At 36.7% G+C, this 17,924-nt stretch overlaps 1 protein-coding gene across 1 annotated transcript; it reads left to right on the top strand.

The window, feature by feature from the left end:
- Window positions 1–561: 561 nt before the first annotated feature.
- Window positions 562–13,164, top strand: LOC307157393 (uncharacterized protein). The gene is made up of 3 exons (XM_079869312.1): window positions 562–624; window positions 5,328–5,473; window positions 12,058–13,164. Exons 2-3 carry the CDS (start codon window positions 5,389–5,391, stop codon window positions 12,921–12,923), a joined length of 951 nt encoding a protein of 316 aa, XP_079725438.1. The 5' UTR covers window positions 562–624; window positions 5,328–5,388; the 3' UTR covers window positions 12,924–13,164.
- The last annotated feature ends 4,760 nt before the right edge of the window (window positions 13,165–17,924 follow it).

The raw sequence follows: 17,924 nt of genomic DNA, 5'->3' as shown, positions 1-17,924 counted from the left end.
TCACAGTGCCTTTTAATTTCTGTTTTTGATCCGGCAATTATTTATTTAAATTTAGCACTGGGTGTACCAGAAGTTAAATTAAAACAGTCAGGAACAGTCTCAGTCAAAAGACAATTGTTTATGATATTCACTAAGTCTGGGCAAATAGTGTCAAAAAATTTGTTTAACGTCATATGGAGAAAGGTTGGCTTTAATTTTAGGGTAATTTCTCTACAAGTCTGTAAAGAGACTAACTCAAAGTCAATTAGTCATATATTTTTTATCCATAGTCATATTACTCAGTATCGAATTAAATGTTCCTAAGTAGCCTAAAAGTGATTAGCTACAGTACGCCTATACACTATACAATTTAGCTTTTTAGACACCTCACACTTTTTTTCTTCTTCATTAGAGGTTCTAAATATTTTCAACACATCAATGGACAACATTAATTTATGTATTTCACAAATAATTCAACTTTGAAATATTCTGACATCTCTTTAATTTTTTTTTTTATTGTATGTTAATTTCTATCCACTTTTGTGATTTTAGACAGCAGCGTCTGAACGGGACTTTTATTTTGGCTATGTGACGTCATAAGTAGGCGCCGCACTCCTGTATCTGTTGGTATTTGGCTGAAGAAAGGTTTGTGTTCTTAAACATCTAGTGTTTAAATCAATGCAACCCGGTCAGGCAATCTTAGATTTAATTTTTTTTGTAAAATGGCTTAATAGTTGTTGAATGTAACGGTGTATGACCGTTATTATTTATGAGTAAAGTGAGTCTACACATGAGTAACAGAAAATGTACAGCTCATTTAGCTCTCTATGCCAATTACGAGGCTGAATCCAGCTTCTTATTCGCAGCTTCTTATTGACGCTATCCGTTCCACCTTAAATGACGCGAACTTCCGCGTTTGCTGGCTTCTTATTGACGCTCAACTTAGGGACCATGTGGTTTTTCTCTTTTTCGCGTTTTTTTAAAGGTATTGTGTTACTGTGTCTATTTTCAGACTAAAAGAATAATAAATTATGTTTAAATGCAAATAATACTGATATGTCAGCAAAAAATGGACTGTAAAAATATAAAGGCTACAGTACTCTTTAATAATTGTACATGTCATCAACTCAATTTAGGGACCATTTGGTTTTTCTCTTATTTACACTTTTTAGGGACCCTGTTTATATTGTAGGCCTATCTATTTTCAGAAAAGAATAATATAGGCTACTATTTTGAAAGGTAAATAACAAATAATAATAACATAAAATGATTGTAAAAAATATAATTAGGCCTACATCATCCTTGCCTAATTATTGTAAATAACATAATTTGAATGTATTTTAAAAAATGAATTTTTGAAATGAATTGAATACTTTATTTTTTTATTATTATTATTACAAATTAAAATTTCACAAGGTAATCAGAGATTATGCTCCAGCTTGGATCCAGCCTCTTATGAAGACTTCAGACACATTTGAATAGATGAAACCTGGAAGGACTCCAGAACATCAAACATGGATGATTATTCAAAAATGATCATTATCATTGCTTTAAACTGCACACTAATTTTGCTTTAATGCATCTATGATATTTGTAAATACTAATTTGTGCTATCTTATAACTGTGCTTTCTGATATCTCATAAAATCCTATTGTGGTTTTGTAATAGAAACCTGCATTTTCTGTAAAGCTGCTTTGAAATGATGTATTGTGAAAAGCGTTATACAAATGAATGTATGAATTAAATTGAATTGACTTGAAAGAACCATTGCATGGTTACTGTACATTTTAAAGTTATGGACCCAGTCTGACAATACAGAAGAGTTATCACATTGTTGTCCCATTTGGGGGCGTTTCACTGATGCTTTATACCCTGCATCTGTGCTTGAATATAATCATGCACAATTTCAGATATTTTTACTGTAGAATTTTGAAATTATGGACCCATGAAGTTGACAAACATAGTGCAGTTAGAAGAGCCATTGCATTGTTGGCTCAATTGGGGGCTCTATACCTCAGCTGCCTTTGAGGCTGCGTTACTGTAGACATGCACAATTTTAGCCTTACTTGACTGTAGACATGCACAATTCCAAGTTATGCACCCATGAATTTCAAGTACAAATTTTCTGTCGCTATAACAATAATAAAATACTATAATAAAACTATAACAATTGGATTTGAAGAACTGAAAATACATTTTGTCCAACATTAAACAAAGTAATTCATTTATCTTCATCATTTACTAAACTTTTTTTGGTTATCTTATCCTATATGAAAACTTTACGAAATTTTGTTATTAGATTTTATCACTATGAAACCGTAAATGTCAAAAATATAGGTTTTATATAAATATACATAGATATATGGCCAGTCATATTGCGTAGAAGTAGCGCCACAAAATGGGCTGAAGGCACAATACGGCTCATTGTGCATTGTGTAATGTTCAAAGCTTCATTAAACAAAAATTCTACAGGTAAAAGTGCTTAAAGTTTGTATTTTGTTAGAGGAGTAGCTCTACTATAATGAGCTTACGTCCACTTTAACGCACCCTCTGAGGTGTCTGAGAAACGGCGCCGTAAAATGGGCTGAATGTACAATAGGCGTTCCTTTTTGCATTGTGTAATGTCATTCAAGGCTTCAGAAAGAAAAAAATTCTACAGGTAAAAGTGCTTAAAGTTTGTATTTCATTAGTGGAGTAGCTCTACTATAATGGGCTTATGTCCAATTTAACATCCTCTGAGGCGGCTGAGAAACAGCACCACGAATTGGGCTGAAGGCGCAGTAAGCGGTTATTTGTGCATTGTGTAATGTCAAATGTAAAGCTTCATAAAAAAAGAATTCCACTGTAAAAAATGCTTAAAATTTGGAATTTGTTAGAGAAGTAGTTCTACTATAATGGGATAACGTCCACTTTAACGCACCCTCTAAGGCTGATGAGAAACAGCAATGCGAAATGGACAAATTAAACAGGTGGTTCATTGTGCATTGTGTAATGTCAAGTTCAAAGCTTCATAAAAAAATAATTCCACAGTAATAATTGCTCAAAATTTGGATTTCGTTAGAGTAGTAGCTCTACTATAATGGGATAATGTCCAGTTAAACGCACCCTCTGAGGCAGCCGAGAAACGGCACCGATGGGCAGAAAATGCGCTGATTGTGCAGTGTGTAAAGAGCCAAGTTCAAAGCTTCCTTAGAAAAAATAATTATACAGTAAAAAGTGCTTAGAGTTTGTATAGCATTTTATGAGATGATATCAGAAAGTACATTTATAAGATACTACAAATTATAGTATTTACAAATATCATATATGCATTTAAGCAAAATTAATGTGCATGTTAAAGCAATGATAAAATGATAATTTTGTATAATCATCCATGTTTGATGTTCTTGAGTCATTGCAGGGGTAGGTTTCATCTATTCAGAGGTGCTGGGTCATCTGAAGTCTTCATAAGAGGTTGGATCCAAGCTGGAGCATAATTTCTAGTTAAATCGTGAAATTGAAATCTGTAATAATTGTTTAAATTTTTTATTTAATTGATTTATAAATGCATTCAAGTGATGTTATTTGCAGTAATCAGGCATGAAAACTCCTCACCTTTCGGCGAAATTCGCCGTTTTAAAACCAAAATGGGTCACCTACGTGATTTGTGCAGATCTGATGAGAAAATATTTATTGGGGGGGGTCGTGGCCGTGGCCAGCATTTACCCGCTATATCTCTATAGTTACCATAAACTTCGCAGCTTTAAAAAAAACAATCATCATTCCTAATGCCGAAACCTGACAGCCAATCCGAGTCGGAGTAGGGCAGAATTGTTTTCAAAGTCTTTTACACCGCCGAACAAAGAGTCGCAGGTCGGAAAGCAAGCCTGAGGTAAGTTACCTTACAGTGTTAACTGTCCTGTCAGATACAGACAGCGATGTTGCCAATGTCATTATTTTTGACATAGAAGAGGGCGGAGATCGCGAGCGGGCGCGGGCGCCGTGAGCGCTGAGCGAGCAGTAACGAGTAAGTTAGTGAGTTCTCGTCGAAAAAGATGGATAACGCAAAAAAGCTGTCGGTAAAAATAGAAAAAGAAAGGGGAAAGGAGATGGCATGTCAACTGATGCGACAGCAGCTAAATAAGTGGATGGTGAAAGGCTACAGGTAGGATTTTGTTTTGTGTGACGTCCAGGCATGTAGGCTAATGCCATTGGGATTACCGGGAGATTCCCGGTGGGCTGACGTGCTTTTTGGGCCGATACATCTCATACTTTTTTGTTTTGTTTTTTTGTCTTAACGGCCCATAAAACTCGTACATCGGTACACCCAATCACATCTGTAATGTGAAGTATAGAAATATACTCTTTCAAGTATAGAAATTAGTACAAAACTAATTATGAAAGTTTCCTTTATTTTTCAGTGCATTTGTTTTACAATATATGGCTATAACTATTATGGGATTAATATTATAACTATTATTATGTAGTAGTAATGTAGACAGACAATGTAACTAAAAGAGTTTTGAATTTTTCTTTGTTTAATTTGCACCAGATTGATGAATTTAACATTAAAAAGCACAAAATTTTATTACGGGGGAGCACGCCCCCGAACCCCCCAAGAGGGACAGGTCCACTCGCCACAATGATCCAAAAAATCCTGTGAGAAACACTGGTATTACTATGCCATAGTTTTTATTCATAGGTTTATATATGCTGCATCCTTCTCACCTTTTTTTACCCCTGACCTGTTTTCATGCCTGAGTAATTAAAGAATGATGTAGGTCTAATTATATTTTTACAGTCATTTTATGTGTTATTATTTACCTTTCAAATAGTTTATTATTCTTTTCTGGAAATATAAACAATACAAACAGGGTCTCTAAAAAGTGTGAATAAGTGAAAAACCACACGATCCCTAAATTGAGCTGATGACGTACAATAATTAAAGAATACTGTAGCCTAATTATATTTGTGCCTTTGAATTTTTACAGTCCATTTTCGCTGATATATCAGTAGTATTTGCATTTAAAAAAAAAATTACTATTCTTTTAATCGGAAAATAGACACAAAAGTGAAAAACCACATGTGTAACGACAATTGTAGTTAAAGTAGTGTAATATATTAAATGTATTTATTAAAATTCCAAATATAAAAAATAAATATTAAGTGCCTGTGTTATATGTATTATTTTATTACATTTCAGTGCTAGTAAGTTTTTGGTCTAATCAGGTTTAAGTCCATTAACTCTCACTCTGACTGACTCTCTTACCAGTGAACTGAACTACTGAACTAGAGCTCATTGAGATTTAAACCCAGAGATTTAGTGTGGACTTATTTTTCTTTCTGTTAATTATTCTCATCTTAAACAGGACAAACACACAGAAAAACTCCTGATGAAGCGACTGAGATCCACATGCCACTATTATAAAGATGGCGTTTATTAAAGAGGAGAGTGAAGACATTAGGATTGAAGAAGTATTCAGTGTGAAACAAGAAGAAAATGAGGAACAAACAGGTTAGTTTTCTTTTGAACATTTTTGAGTAAAGTAAATGTTAGTTATAAACTTTCCAGTTGTTGTCTATAAGGGATTTTTTTCTTCTCATCTTTATCAAACCAGTCTTGGAGCACTCGTTATTCATTGAATCAAGCTATAATTTAGCAAAAAAAACATTAGCATATAAACAAAATAATATACAAAAAAATCCAGCTGACATAGCTTGGTAGAGTCACATTAACTTTACAACAAACATAATAACAAACTTCAACATAATATATGTTTTAAATCAAACTCTTTGAATAGTTCAAAGCAACACAAACAGTTCCAATCAAAAACACAAATTATGCAGTAAATAAACATCTGTTGTTACTTTCACATCTTCCATTAAGCTCAGTTGTAAATGTAGCATCTTAAAAGGGGACCTGTTATGCTCTCTTTTACAAGATGTAATATACACTCACCTAAAGGATTATTAGGAACACCTGTTCAATTTCTCATTAATGCAATTATCTAATCAACCAATCACATGGCAGTTGCTTCAATGCATTTAGGGGTGTGGTCCTGGTCAAGACAATCTCCTGAACTCCAAACTGAATGTCAGAATGGGAAAGAAAGGTGATTTAACCCTCTGAGGTCTGAGCTGTTTTCTGGGCCCTGGAGGTGTTCTGACATGCTCTGACATTTCTGGTTATTTCTGTTACTTGTGACATTTTCATGGCTAAAGTCTAATTAAACTGTATTCAGCACAAACTCTGCTACAACAATATATCAACAGCATGTATGTAAAAGTTTGTAGTTTTGAGATAATGACATTTATGCATGGTTTGTGAAAATACAAAAAAAATTCTCACTGAAATAAGGCCATGAAACCCATACTGATTATTTCTTCACAAGACTTTTGAAAATTGTATCACGTAGCCTAGAATATTTGCTCCAAAACAATGTGAAAATCACCCTGACTGCTCATTCAGAGAAGACAATATATTGATTTAAAAATTTTACGACGTGTTTTGTGTTAGAAAGCCTTATGCGGCAGCTCATTAATATGTAAGCTTTTCTCACCTGAGAAAGACAAAGAACCTCCCCAACGGCCCTATTAGGACCTATCCTAATATAGCTCCTAATAGCCCTGTCATTCTGAGCAACCTTGCACAATACTGTAAATGAGGAGATTTAAAAAAGAATGGCTTTTAAATTGTTTGGATTTATTTACAACACAACATAACCCAAAGATACACAACAAATGCCAAAAAAAACACTTCAAAGACAGACCTTTGTGCCATTCCTAAAAACATTGTACATACATAGGTGTTTGATTTTCACTTTACCATGTTCATGTTCCAGAGACTCATGTGAATGTTGAAGTCGGCAGGACTCAGTGGCATCTGGGCCCTGAAAAATAAGTGAACATACTGATATCAAGAGAAAGGCCTGCACGATTTTGGAAATAAATATTAGATTTTTCTGGTTAAAATTGCTTTTTAAAGTTCACAAAATACACACACACACACACAAATGTTTCCAACAATATATTGTTACGTCCCCTGTTTGTCTAGGGGTAGCAGGAGAGTAACATATTGTTATAAAAGACAATGTCCACACGGAATAACAAAAAAAGTGAAAGAACGAGAGAGAGAGTTGGTTCTGTCTGCAATCCCAGCACTCAACACACACACACACAGGGTATCTCTTTTAGATTTTTTTAATTATCAGTAAAAATCTCTTTTACAGCAGTTAGGAGTAAGGTAAGGAATTAAATACAACTCAAATAAGTACCAGAAGACGCCACATACCTCAGGAGGGGGTTAAAGCCAAAACAACAAACAAAACTGGAAAACTACCTGGGAGTAAGAAAGTCTAATTAACCTATAAAACCAAAAGAATCAAATAAACAACATCTCTCTTACCTGACTTCCTGACTATCCCAAAAACAGGAGAAAATAAGGGGTTAGTAAAAACAAAAGAGGCACCCACCTCCCTACTGCGTCAGCAAGCAACAACAAAAATGGGGCACACCAAGTTTTCTATCACTACAGAAAACACAACAGACTTTCAAGAAGCTTTAAAACACAAACAAGGTCTTTCAACATTCAACACAGTCTGGGAAAGCGGACAGGCCACACTCTCTCTGGGGAACAGCCAGTTTCCCTCTGTTTAAATGCGCTCCTCTCCACAAACTCTGATCAGGAACAGGTGGCATCAATTAGGCTCCTATGAGAGGACAGGGAGGAACAGAGGAGAACAGACAAACTACTTTTCCCAGCAGGCTGTTGGGCAAAAGGGAAACACAATCACAAATAACATACGTCCTGGGACGTAACAATATAATATAATGAACACAAGGTTTGTTGTGCCTTGTAGGCATAAGCTATGCGCAGTGCTGGGTAAAATAATAATAACAATAGATAGCAGTATAAATCTTCCAAAATATTTCAGTAACAACCAAGCTAGAGAAAAATATATTGATTATCATGTTACCTCAAATGTTTCCATTCGTTATGATGATATGAAATGAGATAATAGTAAAAACATGAAGCCGTTTGGTGCGTTTTGCTTTTCAAATGTTCAAATGATACATTCAAACGCGATCGCGCTGCAAAATCTGATACATTCAAACGCGATCGCGCTCAAATATAAAACATTATGGTTACCATACATATCTAAGTTTGACCAGATATCCACAAACACAGTAGGCTTAACAGTAAACACGGGTCTAAATATTATAATATTCCCCATATATCTAGCAACAGTTCAACTGCAATGTGACATTTATGCAACAATAACAAACTAATATGTAAAAATTTCTTACCTTAAATCTTTATTGTCTTCAAATCGCGTTCTTCTTCTTCTGAGGTAGCCTAAATCCAATGTAAGCTCTGGCGCGTCTTTCAAACACAGTAAGGAGTAAGTTACGAAGTCTCTGCTTCTTTGTTTTGAGGTGATGAGGGCGTTTACAGGTCTGCGTTTCTCCGCATGGATCATTTGCATGTCAATCGCTCGTGCGCTCGTAGGCGTGTTCAAATTAAATTTAATGAGGACGCGTTTGAGAAACTGTACATGCCGCTGCTTTCGTATGGATTACTTAAAAATAGAATATTTGTTTTTTATAGTATTTACATACTTTAAAAATAGAGATTCCAAGCGTTGTATAGACATGCGTTTCAAGTCTGTGTGACAAACATTCGCTGAGTTACAGGTCATTTTCTGTCGCGTTTCAGAATGAGTTTCACATTGAGAGAGACGGCAGAACGCGCATCATGTTTATTTTCTTTGTTTTACGGAAAACACAACATTTTGTTTTTATTATGAGTGTACACAAATAAAAGAAGACATTTAACAGCCTTGAATGATGTACAACACAAGTATGTAAAATCAAAATCAACAGAGTATTTTGCACTGATAAAAAAAAAAAACGAGTAGATCACGCCGGCGTGATTGCCGACCTCAGGGGGTTAAGCAATTTTGAGCGTGGCATGGTTGTTGGTGCCAGACGGGCCGGTCTGAGTATTTCACAATCTGCTCAGTTACTGGGATTTTCACGCACAACCATTTCTACGGTTTACAAAAAATGGTGTGAAAAGGGAAAAACATCCAGTATGCGGCAGTCCTGTGGGCGAAAATGCCTTGTTGATGCTAGAGGTCAGAGGAGAATGGGCCGACTGATTCAAGCTGATAGAAGAGCAACTTTGACTGAAATAACCACTTGTTACAACCGAGGTATGCAGCAAAGCATTTGTGAAGCCACAACATGCACAACCTTTAGGCGGATGGGCTACAACAGCAGAAGACCCCAGCGGGTACCACTCATCTCCACTACAAATAGGAAAAAGAGGCTACAATTTGCACGAGCTCACCAAAATTGGACAGTTGAAGACTGGAAAAATGTTGCCTGGTCTGATGAGTCTCGATTTCTGTTGAGACATTCAGATGGTAGAGTCAGAATTTGGCGTAAACAGAATGAGAACATGGATCCATCATGCCTTGTTACCACTGTGCAGGCTGGTGGTGGTGGTGTAATGGTGTGGGGGATGTTTTCTTGGCACACTTTAGGCCCCTTAGTGCCAATTGGGCATCGTTTAAATGCCACGGCCTACCTGAGCATTGTTTCTGACCATGTCCATCCCTTTATGACCACCATGTACCCATCCTCTGATGGCTACTTCCAGCAGGATAATGCACCATGTCACAAAGCTCGAATCATTTCAAATTGGTTTCTTGAACATGACAATGAATTCACTGTACTAAAATGGCCCCCACAGTCACCAGATCTCAACCCAATAGAGCATCTTTGGGATGTGGTGGAACGGGAGCTTCGTGCCCTGGATGTGCATCCCACAAATCTCCATCAACTGCAAGATGCTATCCTATCAATATGGGCCAACATTTCTAAAGAATGCTTTCAGCACCTTGTTGAATCAATGCCACGTAGAATTAAGGAGGTTCTGAAGGCGAAAGGGGGTCAAACACAGTATTAGTATGGTGTTCCTAATAATCCTTTAGGTGAGTGTAAGTCTCTGGTGTTCCCAGAATGTGTCTGTGAAGTTTCAGCTCTAAATACCCCATAGATCATTTATACCATGCTGTAATTGCCTATTTTTAAGTGGAAGGAAAAATATGCTGTTTTCACTCATGTATCTTTAAATGCAAATGAGCTGCTGCTTTTACAGCTTGTGCCTCAGATACTCTGACAAAAACTACAAAACATCTGTTTGGTTTTAATTATCATCTCTACCACATTCACTTTTCATTGCAGCTCTTCATCGTCATGAAAGTGTGTTATATGCATGCATTTTAAAACCATATCAGTCTAAACTTCGGATATATGGTTTTCTGAGCGCACACATCCGAAGCACGCGCACAGAAAGCTGGATGTCAGACGGCGGATCCCGTGATTATTAAACTAAGTTCTCTTCTATAGAGCTTAAATTGTAAAAAACACATAAACGGCTTGTTCTGAGACACTGCTTATGATTTAAGGGGATTTAAAAGAGAGTGGTGGGTAATATTAACCATTATGGTGGTTGTGTACACACACTGCTAACACACATTTTGTTCAAACACCATGTAAAAAGGGATTTTGCATAATAGGTCCTCTTTAAGTTGATCTAGGATGAGTGTTTCTCCTGAACTCCATGTGGCAGCAACACGTGGGATATTCAGGGGTGTGATTCTTCTGGATAAATCCGGCTTTTCCGGCTATATTTTTGTAGGATAATTAAAAGATTAGACACTAACCCTAAAAGTCTTAAGCTAGTCCCAGACTAATATGCATGTTTAAGCTGTTTTATCTGAAAGCAACTTGCACTGACTCGTTGTAAAATATGTCAGTGCCATTGTTTTGCCTCAAGATGCACACCAGTAAAAAAAATGACAATGGCACATTTATAAAAGCTACTTAAATGTTCTAATTGAACTAACCGAAAGTCACAGCATTTCAACACAACTTCTGCTCACATGTTTGAAGGCTGCTATTGGATCATTGAGGTTAAACGTCATATTATGCAACTACACATTACTTTACGGAGAGCTTGTGACCCACTAGCTGTGATCTGCCCTAAGAACAAATGGTGCAAAAAAATACAGTTAGTGAGGTAGTTACAAAATTACTAGGCACATGCACAAAATGCAGAATGCACATTTTAGAGTGGCCTTTTTTTGTGGCCAGCCTAAGGCACACCTGTGCAATAATCATGCTGTCTAATCAGCATCTTGATATGCCACACCTGTGAGGTGGATGGATCATCTCGGCAAAGGAGAAGTGCTCACTAACACAGATTTTGATAGATTTGTGAACAATATTTGAGAGAAATAGGCCTTTTGTGTACATAGAAAAAGTCTTAGATCTTTGAGTTCAGCTCATGAAAAATGGGGGCAAAAACAAAAGTGTTACTTTTATAATTTTGTTCAGTGTAAATAGCTATTGTTAGTTACATTACACTGTTTAATGTCAGGCAGGCAGGCAAATAATCCACCCACTTTTGTGGACTGTCATATGTTGAAAGGAAATATCAAATTGAGTATCATTGCCATAACAGTTAAAACTAATGAAAATGTCCCTCAAGGAAAGTTTATATAAAGAGAAAAGCAGAGGACCCAATATTGAGCTTTGTGGCACTCTACACTTGTTTGATGAGACATCTTCATTCAGACAAATGTGGTAGCAGTCAGGCAGATAATACCTAAAACATGCTAATGCTTGTCCACTAATGCCAACATAATACTCAAGCTATGCAAGATAATGTTGTGGTCTATCCTGACTGAAGCATAGTGTCTCAACATAGTTGAGAGGACATTATTTTTCGAAAAATGTAGATATGAATGGCAGATTTGGGATTGGCCCATAATAAACCAATTCTCTTGGGTCAAGTGGTAAGGGGTTTCATTACTGCCAGCTCTCTTATACTGTCTTGCTTTTTTGGATGTGTCCTCAAGAATACAGTTTCTTATCGAGAAAAAGGTAACTCCACTTTCATTAGCTTAATAGGTATAGGATCTAGCACACATGTTGTTGGCTTTGATACGTTAATGCAGTATTTTGATGTCTGTTCTTTTGTGCTATTAAACTGGTGTTAATTTGCATGTTGTTGTTTTTTTGCTTTAGACCTCATGACACTGAAAGAAGAAAGTCAAGAATTAAATGAAAATGATGAGAAAGATCAGTGTGATGAAAAGACTTCATCACAAAAAAGAAAAGGACCGAAAAACGTATCTAAGAATTATTGCATCTGCCATCAGTGTGGAAAGAGTTTAACTAAAAAAGGAAGCCTTAAAAAACATATGAGAATTCACACTGGAGAGAAGCCTTTCACCTGCCAACAGTGTGGACAGAGTTTCACTCAAAAAGGAAACCTTAAAAAACACATGAGAATTCACACTGGAGTGAAGGCTTACACCTGCAAACAGTGTGGACAGAGTTTTGCACGCAAAGAAAACCTTAAAGGCCACATGAGCATTCACACTGGAGAGAAGCCTCACACCTGCAAACAGTGTGGACAGAGTTTCACTCAAAAAGGAAACCTTAAAAAACACATGAGAATTCACACTGGAGAGAAGCCTTTCATATGCTCTCAGTGTGGAAAGAGTTTTATAAATAAAAAAGGCCTTGATTTACACATGAAAGCTCACAATGGCGAAAAGCCTCACACCTGCAAACTGTGTGGGAAGAGCTACTCACAAAAAGAATATCTTAAGAATCACATGAGAATTCACACTGGGGAGAAGCCTTTCATATGCTCTCAGTGTGGAAAGAGTTTTATAAACAAATCAATCCTTGAGGTTCACATAAGAACTCACACTGGAGAGAAGCCTTTCACCTGTCCTCACTGTGGAAAAAGTTTATTTTGCAAAGGAAACCTTAAGATTCACATGAGACTTCATACTGGAGAGAAGCCTTACACGTGTCGTCAGTGTGAGAAGAGTTTCAGATATCAAAGAGACCTGAACCGTCATTTGCAAACTCATTCCTGAAATCAATAGTGTTCTGAATGTGGTAAGAGGTTTACTAAATACAGCAGTTTCAGAAATCACTTGCATATTCAGTCTGGATGATGACATTTAATTTTGTAAAAAGTGTAATAAAAATATGCGCTTTTAACACAGTAGCATTAATCATCTATAAACCTACTATACAGGAGAATACATAAATATTTTTCTAAATATTCAAACTGTTCATTCATCGCATCTTCAAAATAAAAGTTTAAACCCTCATGAGTTTGCGTGTTTTAATGTCCACATGTTATTGTTCAAGAAATTACATTGGCTGTAACATTTCGATTGTAAAGAAGTGGCCAAATATTAAAGGGATGATCTTCCATGGGTCTGCCATTAAGGAAGTGGAAAGAGCAAATGTACAGAAATTTTGGCGGTTTCTCACAAATGTGTCGCTCAAATACACAAATGAGAAATTCATAAACTACTGCTGCATTAAGAACATTAATATAATTTAACATAGACCATTTCACCTTTACTGCATTGTGTCATACATTAAGAATGTGCGTGCAAAGAACTCTAAATGCCGATTGAACGGTTAATGCAACAGATACACTGTTAACTATTTGACTAAAACATAAAAATAACAAGCAACTCGCATTGCCAGCTTGTTCACACATTACAATAATGCTTTTATCCAAAGCCGACGAGCTTCTTGCAGCGTGCAGATCATAGGGTGCCCCACATCCATATTCAGTTTTGGAGCGTGGATTATGGTCAAAACAAAATATATTACAGGTATTTTTTTTACGCTTCAACCAGCTTTTATGGCAAACCCTAACTGCGCAAAGGACGCCAGTCTGTCTGTAGTCCATATTAAAAGTTGGCTTGCCAGTCAAACTAACACAGTCGACGCAAAACTATGTGTTCACAATACTAGGATTAGCGGAAGTGGCTTACCAGAAATCTAGCACATTATTCACTTAAGAGCGGGCGCCGCCATTTTTGAAACATAATAAGGTGGGTAGTTTGAACAGCAACAAGTAATACTCATGATCAGGCTAAAATGGGTGTATTTTTAATCCAATTAATTAATTCGCCACTATTTTGATGATTTTTACAAATTTGAAAAGTTAGATATTTTTATTAAATTAGATAAATTAGATATTTCTCAGAAATGTAATATGCTTACCTGATGGAAGCAATGAGCTCATGGGTGGGAGAACCGGATGATATCAAATGGATGACTGATCATTAGCTACCAGTGATGCGCGGGTCAATGTATTAACAACCCACACCCGACCGACGTTTTCAACTAACCCGCCCGCAACTCGGACCGCAAAAAAAAGAGAAGAAAATATTGTACCCGACCCGCTTCCTGACCCGCATTTTTTAAAAGTAGTAAATGCTCATCGTAGCGTCATTGGGCCATAGACTTAGGAACTAGGGGTGTGGGGGGGCTCTCCCCCGACTTTCCCAACAAAAATCCCGCCCCCTCTCAGAAAATACATAAAACTGACATTACTGAACTATATGCGTTTAAAAGTAGCCTATTAAAATGGTACAATGGCATTGCTCAGTTCAACGTGTTGGGAAATCGGGCATTTTGTCCCGCGTCAGCATTTATTCAAAAGTTAATAACGCTCAACATTCAAAAGGTAAATAAGGATTTCCCACTTTTCCAACACGTCGCTCGCAAGCTACCAGTAGCTCGTGGCCTGATTGGAGGTAACGTTAGCTCGCCAAGGGCCGTTCACATATCGCGTCTTTTGCGCGCTCAAGTTCGTTATTTCAAATAATTGAAGCCTTTTTTCCAGGCGCAGCGAGTCAACATGACGGATGGGGGTGCACCCAAACTACGGGTGTTTTTTTCTTCTCCGTAAATAAATATAGTAGCAGAGCTACAGCAAGCGTTTTTCGATGGTGGAAATCCATTAGTTCTTAAAACTTCTTTGTCGTTGTGGAGAGCGCAGTGCATGGTTGCATAGCAACGACAGAAAGATAAGCTAATGTGCATTGTAAATGTCAGTAATTTATCTTTTTTGACTCATTCTTTTTATAAAAATGTAGTAGTAGATAACATGTTGCAAGACACACCTTTAAAATTTGACCCGACCGTCCGCGACCCGAATATCATTAAAAATATTTTTGGATGACTCGTAACCGCGGGTAACCGCGGGAGACTGCAGGCACCTGCTCATTTTGGATCAACCCGCGCATCACTGTTAGCTACGCAAAGTTCCAGCAGTCTCATTGGTTAAAATGAATTACGTGCTGTAGAGCTAATAATGGTCATCTTATTTGTGTCGGTTTAAAATGATATAACTGAGCATTACCTTTTCCATTAATTTTCCCCCTCATTTTATAAACATTTAATGAAGTAATACATAAACAAAGAATACAAACAACAATAATAATTCACAATCATTAATTAAAAAAATATTCAATTCATTAAAATAAATTAAAATACATTATATTAAAATACATTATATTAATAAATAAAATTAATTAAAATAAGTTCATTTAAATACATTATTATAATAAATACAATTCATTAAAAATAAAATTCATTAAATATACATAATACAAATTATTTGAATCAGGAAAGTGTTTTTTTTTTTTTTCTCCTCAACAATGTGAATGTCTTATCAGTGCATTATTTGTTTGTATTCTGTGTATTTCACTGTGGATTATTTGGTAAATTTCGAGGCAGGCTTTGCAAACAGACTTTTATGATATGGATCTGCCAGCAACGCCACAAACATGTAAGTAACCATGTTTATTCTAATGCCTGATCTGTTCAGATAGATTATCTTTCTCTCAAAATCATTCAATACTGTTTACTGTTCAATCTCTTAATTCATGCGATCAACAGACTGTCTTTCATCTGTTCAATGCTCATCACTGCAATCAACACGATTCGTTATTCTCAATAGATGTAATAGTAAAATCGTAATTAAAGTTTTTGAGAGAGTTCCACTTGTAATAGTAGCTATTTCATATGCAAAGATGTCAGCCAATCACAGCAGTGGGCGTTTACACTGACAGGGCGTCTCACAGCAGACACACCACTTTAAACAGAGCATTCAAATCAGAGGACTAAAATCAGGCTAGGAAAATGCCTTTTATTTCTAAATTATTTTTTGATGTAAATATGGTCAGTTTCTGGCTAGATCACCACATATACGTTTGGATCCAGAAGGACCCTTCTAATGCTTCAGAATAGAGAATGGGAGACTCTTCCTCCAATCGAACACAGAGGTCCACATAATGAAGAACAGACGTTGCCAGTACATTCCTACAGAACAAAGAAACCTTTTCTGTTATATACTGCATGCTGAATTTCTAACAGAAAATATTTAGGAGAAGAATGGGAGAATTCTCATTCATAGAAGAATGGGAGAGAAGTGATAGGGTTCACTTTAAGTCACACAGGTCTTTATACTGACCCCGTATTAGAAGTTAATTAGGGATTGAATGCACCTGTTGCCCAGCTAATGTCTGCACTGTGTAGCAGAGCCAGCAGGGGAAAAACAGGCAGGCGTAACATTGTTAAAAACAACAACAACACAATAAATTTCTGCAAAGATGTGTCTATTAACTTTCTTAGGCCAGCGACACACTGGCTCCGTGGCATGATTGCGGTGTTTCTGTTGCGTGGCGTTTTCTGTGTCTTTGCACACCAGAAACGTGTCTGACACGGCGCTGCTGCCGCTAGGTGACGTAGAAGGAGGGCGCCGACAGACCAGTGTACATTTGGATTCGCGGTGTGTTGCTCTTGCCTTTATGACAATAATTTCAACTGTTATCACACATCTTTCAAAATCTGAAAAATGGGTAAGTGGGCTGTCTTTTTATTTCAATAATATTAACAAATTTGTGTAGCTTTAAAGAGCCTATATTTAGCCTACCTGATGTTGGACCGTCACTCAGAAGACGCACTACATTGTTATTGTAGCCTATCCTATCTTTCTATTATACATATCCTCCTGAGACCCAGAAATTTTTTTTCAAAGAAGTTTTTAGATTTTTTTGAAAGTAACGATGGCTTCGTGCATCCTGCACAACTTCCTCACCAACCCATTGCAAAACCAGAGATGGCAGGACGAGGCAGAACAAACTGGAGACAAGCTGCCTATTATAAGGAACATTGGAGGGAACAGGGGCAGCAAGGATGCCTATGAAGTGCGTGAGAAATTAAGCACATTCTTCAATTCTCTGGAAGGGAGCCTGTGATCACATCACAACATAGTTATGGATCCATGCCATGCCAGACTTCGATGTGGGAAAGTAGTGTTCATTGTAAATAATTTAACAACATGGTTTTCTGTTCCTGTATAGGGACATCCCGCGTGACGTCACGCCATTTGGAGCAGCCATCTTGACGGAATAGAAAATGCTAAACCGCCGGTGATACTCATAGACAGTATATAAACTACAGTGATACTACAGCTCGTTGCGAAATATTCCTATCATGCCCGAGCGATGCTGTGCAGTTGGATGCGATCAGATACATGATCATACAAAAGGAATATCTTTATACCGTATCCCAAAAGAAACAAAACGGAGAAACAAGTGGTTGGCGGCAATAAACAGGCAAAACGCTGATGGTGGTGTTTGGCTTCCAACTGTTTGTGATATAAGGTACAAGAAGTAAAATGTAAACAAATTATAAAAGTGCATGTAAAATATACAATAAAGTTTAGATGAAATTATACAAGGTTACTTGACTTTTTACATCTATTTAGTTTTTGTAACATGTCCATGACAACCAATAGCCTGCTAAGCTTTTGTATGCTTTTAATGAAGCTCCGGTGTAGCGTGATGGGAAGTGAATAAGGTAGCTGTAAATGTCACCGAACTCAATGTCAGGAAGTTTTTCTACACATTAAATGCCTGTAAAAAGAACTTGTGGTGCTTCATATGGATCTATGATTCCTAATTCCTTTATCTTCCTCTTGTATATATACTTGTGTATATATATCTTTTTGTGATGCTAATAAGTGCAATGACATGACGTGAAGAGTTAGCTGACGGACG

This window comes from Squalius cephalus (genome assembly GCF_949319135.1).
Source record: "Squalius cephalus genome assembly, chromosome: 4".
Classification (NCBI taxonomy): domain Eukaryota; kingdom Metazoa; phylum Chordata; class Actinopteri; order Cypriniformes; family Leuciscidae; genus Squalius; species Squalius cephalus.
The sequence above is the reverse complement of the archived record's forward strand: the minus strand, read 5'-3'. Positions and strand labels throughout refer to the sequence as shown.

Coding starts and splice junctions, on each gene's coding strand:
- LOC307157393 (XM_079869312.1), top strand. CDS start 5,389: ATGGCGTTTATTAAAGAGGAGAGTGAAGACATTAGGATTGAAGAAGTA. Junction 5,474..12,057: donor AGAAAATGAGGAACAAACAG/GTTAGTTTTCTT, acceptor TTTTTGCTTTAG/ACCTCATGACACTGAAAGAA.